This window comes from Frankliniella occidentalis, unplaced genomic scaffold (assembly GCF_000697945.3).
Source record: "Frankliniella occidentalis isolate FOCC.00 unplaced genomic scaffold, Focc_3.1 Scaffold6, whole genome shotgun sequence".
In the NCBI taxonomy this organism is placed as follows: Eukaryota; Metazoa; Arthropoda; class Insecta; order Thysanoptera; family Thripidae; genus Frankliniella; species Frankliniella occidentalis.
In genome coordinates this window covers 835,151-840,270 of record NW_026267136.1, presented here as the reverse complement: position 1 = coordinate 840,270, position 5,120 = coordinate 835,151, and the positions used below count along the sequence as shown (strand labels likewise).

Genomic DNA, 5,120 nt, shown 5'->3' with positions numbered 1-5,120 from the left:
GGCTCCTCAGTTGAAGTCGTGGTCGGTGCATCCGTCGGTTCGGTTGCAGGTGCCTCTGTGGATGCAGAGGTTGGCTCTTCAGTGGGTGTGGTAGTCGGCTCTTCAGTGGAAGCGGTAGTCGGCTCTTCAGTAGGTGCGGTCGAAGGCTCCTCAGTTGAAGTTGTGGTCGGTGCATCAGTTGGGAGGGTAGCAGGTGCTTCTGTGGCTACAGTCGTCGGCTCTTCGGTGGATGCAGAGGTCGGTTCTTCAGTGGAGGCAGTACTCGGCTCTTGGGTAGATGCAGTGGTTGGTACCTCAGTGGTTGCGGTGGTAGGCTCCTCTGTCGTAATTGTGGTCGGCGCTGCCGTAGTTGGAGTCGTTGGTTCTTCTGTGCTGGCAGTAGTTACCGCTTCCGTTGTGCTTGTCTGAAACAGAATAAGTCGTTTAGTTTTGCTTGTGCTTTATAACTAAGCCGTCGCACCCTTTTGCACCTTTTTTGTGCGATTTACTGTCGATTCCTAGTTTGACATAATATGGTGCCTTTCTTGGTGTTACTTTGAATGCGCGGGATTGCATACGCGCTATGGTCGCGGGGCGCAGTGTGCCTTACAGGCGAGTTCGGTTGAACCCGCAATGCTGGAGCGCATTTAAAGGTTCGCATGCTGGAGTGTATGGTTGGAGCGCCTGAACGCTTAGCCAGAACGATATGGTTATGACTAAGGGGGCAGAGGGAACACCATTTTACTGACAGCAACCAAATTTTTCGGCCGTGGTGACCAAACATTCTTTTCAGTGCGTTCGCCCTGGAAGTATCCAGTTCACGCCAGTGCTACTTTTCGAGCTCTAATATTTAATTCGGGATTTTCTTACCGTTGTTGGAGGCATTGTAAGGCTCTTGTACCAATCGCAGTTTCTCCACATATTGAAGGTGCACTTCTTTTTATTGGGGTCAAAATAATTGTTCAACCAGGTGCAGTCTGTCCCTTTGGTCTCTGGGACGCCATCTTTGCACTGGATGTATGCCGCGCACCAGCCGTCACATGGCACAGGAATTTTCTCATTCCCGTTGCATCTGTGTGGTAAGAATAGTGAGGTATTAAATACACGTTGCCGATAGGGCACAAACAACTGCCACTGTTTGTGCTCTACATTTCAATTGCCTTTGCTGTTGCTCATGCTGACCTGCCGTCCGTCAAACTTATGGCGTAGTACAAATCGCATAATTCTCCCGCTCCTACAAGGCTCACGGATTTAGAAGGAGACGCGGAGCATGTCGAGACCAGGAAAGTGGCAACCAGGATTGCGATGACCGCTGCAAGAACAGATGAATGCGATTTTCAAAGACTGCTGCGTCTATTTTCTAATGATGTGAACACGGGCAACCGAAGTGTGTGAATGTCGCACACTTGTAGGTAAGCGAACGCCATTCGTGCAAATGGAGGCACGAGTGTGTGAATTTCAAAGGAAAATTCATGCCTTTACTCCCTTAAAAGTAGGAATGGGCATTCACTCTGCAAGTGTGCGACATTCACACACTTGCTATTTCAGTTACACGTTTGTTTTCTTCATTACTCACTTCGCGACCCCATTGCGCCACCGTTCTGCGCGTCTCGCCCTTTGTGGTGCACACTGCCGACTGAGGTGGGCTTTATCTCCATGTTCTTTTATACCCATCACTGGCCGCCCCTCGGCGGCCCTTCGCGGCTTTGCAGATCTATATCAGTCTCATGAGACGAGCCACCAGGAATGCTTTGCAGTCCCTAGCGGCAGGAGGTCAGTTTACCCGCGTTGACCCCTGAATTTACGAATTTCTTGGAAATATTCCGGTCGTCATTCAACAGAGTTGGTAAACAGCGTCTTTTTCCTGCTTATATTGTAACATGCTGTAACGCATTCATGCGTGCTAACGGGTTGCATACCCGCACGGGGCGGCAAGGCGCGATGGCAAGCGACGGTATAGGCCAGCCCGCCTGAACGCCTGACTCCGGTACAGTGTAAACAGGAAAATAGACGGCGTGGAGGAACACCCACCCTGTACGCCAATGCTTTTGTTTCAACCGGTTCATTTAGCAGGAAATACATTTTTGCTCGCTCCCTTTTTTTCAAAGGGAGTTACTTAATTTATTAGCTGTTTAGCAAGGAGCACTTTTTTATGGGGGTGCTAACGATTTTCAATGCCTTTGCAGTGGAAAATTCATCACTCCTATTCTGTTACAGTACAAAATTGCATAGAAGTCCCCCCCCCCCACACAATTCGTCACTGTATAGAGAAATTGCATTCCATTTTTCTGGATGTCTCTGAATCCTTCTCGGAAAGAGAACAGGGTGTTATACCGCAAACGCCTGACGTTAAACGGAGCCTCGGCCAGTCGAAGAAGCTCCACCCTACCCAACACTTAATCGCAGTGAGAAATAATTTTTCTTGATCGCTTATTCGATGTCGAAAAAGTCGAATAGACGTCATTTTGTCCCCCAAATCCACATCTTTTCGATATTTTGACGTCGATTCAACGATGAATCTACGTTTCTATTTCTCATTGGGAATACGTACCGGGTGTTGCATAAAAGACACAGGTGCGGGCGGGTTTGCCTACCCAAGGGGCTATGGCGCCTTACGGGCAGAGCGGGTAGGCAAACCCGCCCGCACCTGTGTCTTTTATGCAACACCCGGTATAGAGTGAGCCGCCTGGTATATGCAATTAAGCTCACGCACTTCTGTGCTCATGCTGTACCGCACGCAGGCGTGTGGCTATGTGCTTGCCTATCGCACTTGTCCACAGCGCCTTACAGGCGGAGCGAGTACGAGCGAGTAGGCAATATCACGTAGGAATGCGTTGCAGTTAAAACTACAGAAGAGTGAGGGGTTAATCAGCCCCCTGCCGTGGAGAGAGAGAGAGAGAGAGAGAGAGAGAGAGAGAGAGAGAGAGAGAGAGAGAGAGACCGGCAGTGGCCAGAGGTGCCCAGACCTCTGGCGGTTATGGTGTTCCATGGGGCCAGAGACACCCTTTGCGAGACTAGCAGAAAGCGCGCGGGAGCTTCGCGAACGGTTATCGTTGTTAGCAAATGATTTTATTTTGAGCGGGCGATTTAACTAATTCCCGAGCTCCTGCAAGCCTAACATTAAACGAGTCTGTGATTGGCTGCCTCTCGCACGAGGGCCACCAGGGCCTCTAGACAGGCCGGGCCGGGCTCGGTGGCTGCGGAGCTCGCCCGCCCATTGAAGAACGCAGCCCCGCCGTCTGCGAAACTCTGGAGTAGCGTTTTCGTTACTGCATTTCATTTCATCGTTATCTCATTTCGTGCGGAGTGAGATAGCAGAAAATCAATCTGACGTATTTGTGACGCACGAAAGATTAAGCTCAGTTAGTTCACTCGTTGAATCGTTCGATCGTTAGTACCACAACCACATTGCCTACCGATACCAATAGTCTGGTATCGTTTCGACGTCGATCGATTGATTTTCCGTACCTGGACGGGGCAGGGCAGGAGAGAACGCATCTTTGCGCACTGCGCGCTCGTCGGCTTGAGGTCAAGTGCTGAGGTGAGGACACGGAGGCTTGATAAGGGTGAGGAAAAAGGAGTACTCGCGTCGGTACGCAGCGTGTCTGCGACTAAGTGATTGTCGCACTTTAGGTAATGGGTTCGAGCTGGAATCAGGACGATAATGTAATCTACGTTTTATTATATAAAACTTTATTTAAACCTGAACAATTTGTCGTTTGGAGATCATTCTGACACCATTCTCAGTTCTCGGTTCCATCTTCACTATGATTTTTTTTCAAAGTACGAGTGGTATTGCAAATTCAAGCAAACCAAGTAATTTTACTACTTTTCACAACATTTCTCATGAAAAATTAAATATTTATGCCAGTGGATGAACCTTCTCCCCGTCACATTTCATTTTACACTAACAGAGATTCTGCTGAAGCCAGGTTTCTTTATTTGCTTCTGGATTCATTCTCACTCAGTGCTATTTGATATTTGAAGGTGTTCGGTACTCTTTGTACAGCGCATACCAAAAGGGGAGCATTACTGGCGCCAGGGCTTCTGTGCGCAGCGTCAAGTTCTCCCCAATGTCGAGGAACGTGACTTCTAGATTCGTGCCCGAGTTTGGTGTCCAGTCGACGGGAAGCAAGTCGTTTGTGGCCGTGACCGGTTTCCTGCGAGAAGAACATCAGCGGTGTTATCAGCGGGAACCTCATCCATCGAACAATGCGCACTAAATGTGCCGTGTAACTTACCCGTTCTTTATGAAGGAAGCCCACATGGCCACCATTCTCTTCGTTGTGAGTGACTCTAAGCTGGTTGGCTCTTTACCCTTGTTTTTCTGTTCGTGCCACAGGTAATTCAGGTCGTCGCCATGCATTGCGGCTGCCAATCACAAAATTTTAATTTGAAACCCCTCCGTTCTTTTTTCCTGACACTCACAATTATTACTTTTGAAAAATTGCAATCTCAATAGAGGAAGGTAAAAAATGTGAGTACGAACCACTTCGCTCGTCGTCCGGCAGCGGGTCGATGATGGGTCGGTTGAGTCTCGTCCGCACGCCGAAGCGGTACAGGTACACGGTCTCGTTGCGGGCCGCGAGGTAGGCGCCGAGGCGGTGGGTGTCGGTGGCCATCCAGATGCCGTCGAAGTACTGTAATGGAAACACGACCCTTGAGATGAGCGGGCGGACGGTATTATTTGCGACCAGCTCGCCAATCTATTATCTGCCCCACGGCCGACGGATTTATGACGCTGGTTTCCGCAACGTACTTATAAATGGGATTAAGACAACGCGTCTGTTAAATTTTTTCTGAAGTATTTATACAAGGTCCAATGTCTCCCGCGGTGCGTCACACCGGGGTCTTGCGGGCGAGCGTGCTTTGCCTTTACAAAAAAAAAAGAGGCATTAAACATGCCAAAGGCCTTAATTTTCTTATCGATTTTAGGGCCCTTCGACAGTAAGCTCAAAACTTCTTTGGCACCCCAAGAGGTGTGACTTCAACACCTTTGGTTTTCCAATGTGGGCTGGAAACCTACGCCAGACCGTCGTCTGGAGATTGAATTGAATTTAGTGATTCTTTAGATGGGGTGGGAGAGGGAGAAGGGGAGAGAGAGAGAGAGAGAGAGAGAGAGAGAGAGAGAGAGAGAGAGA

The 5,120-nt window shown here is 49.3% G+C and overlaps 2 protein-coding genes across 2 annotated transcripts in view; both read right to left on the bottom strand.

Annotated features, from left to right (window-relative positions):
* LOC127750237 (mucin-5AC-like) overlaps positions 1–1,683 on the bottom strand; it is a 10,755-nt gene extending 9,072 nt beyond the window's left edge. The window contains exons 1-4 of the mRNA XM_052271289.1: positions 1,556–1,683; positions 1,162–1,291; positions 850–1,051; positions 4–404 (exon numbers count right to left, since the gene is read on the bottom strand). Coding sequence (XP_052127249.1) covers positions 4–404; positions 850–1,051; positions 1,162–1,291; positions 1,556–1,637 — 815 coding nt within the window. The 5' untranslated portion in view covers positions 1,638–1,683. The remainder of the gene's footprint in view (positions 1–3; positions 405–849; positions 1,052–1,161; positions 1,292–1,555) is intronic.
* Positions 1,684–3,651: 1,968 nt separating this feature from the next.
* LOC113218208 (esterase FE4-like) overlaps positions 3,652–5,120 on the bottom strand; it is a 6,528-nt gene continuing 5,059 nt past the window's right edge. The window contains exons 10-12 of the mRNA XM_026438459.2: positions 4,469–4,619; positions 4,221–4,350; positions 3,652–4,139 (exon numbers count right to left, since the gene is read on the bottom strand). Of these exons, the coding sequence (XP_026294244.1) occupies positions 3,950–4,139; positions 4,221–4,350; positions 4,469–4,619 (471 nt within the window). The 3' untranslated portion in view covers positions 3,652–3,949. The remainder of the gene's footprint in view (positions 4,140–4,220; positions 4,351–4,468; positions 4,620–5,120) is intronic.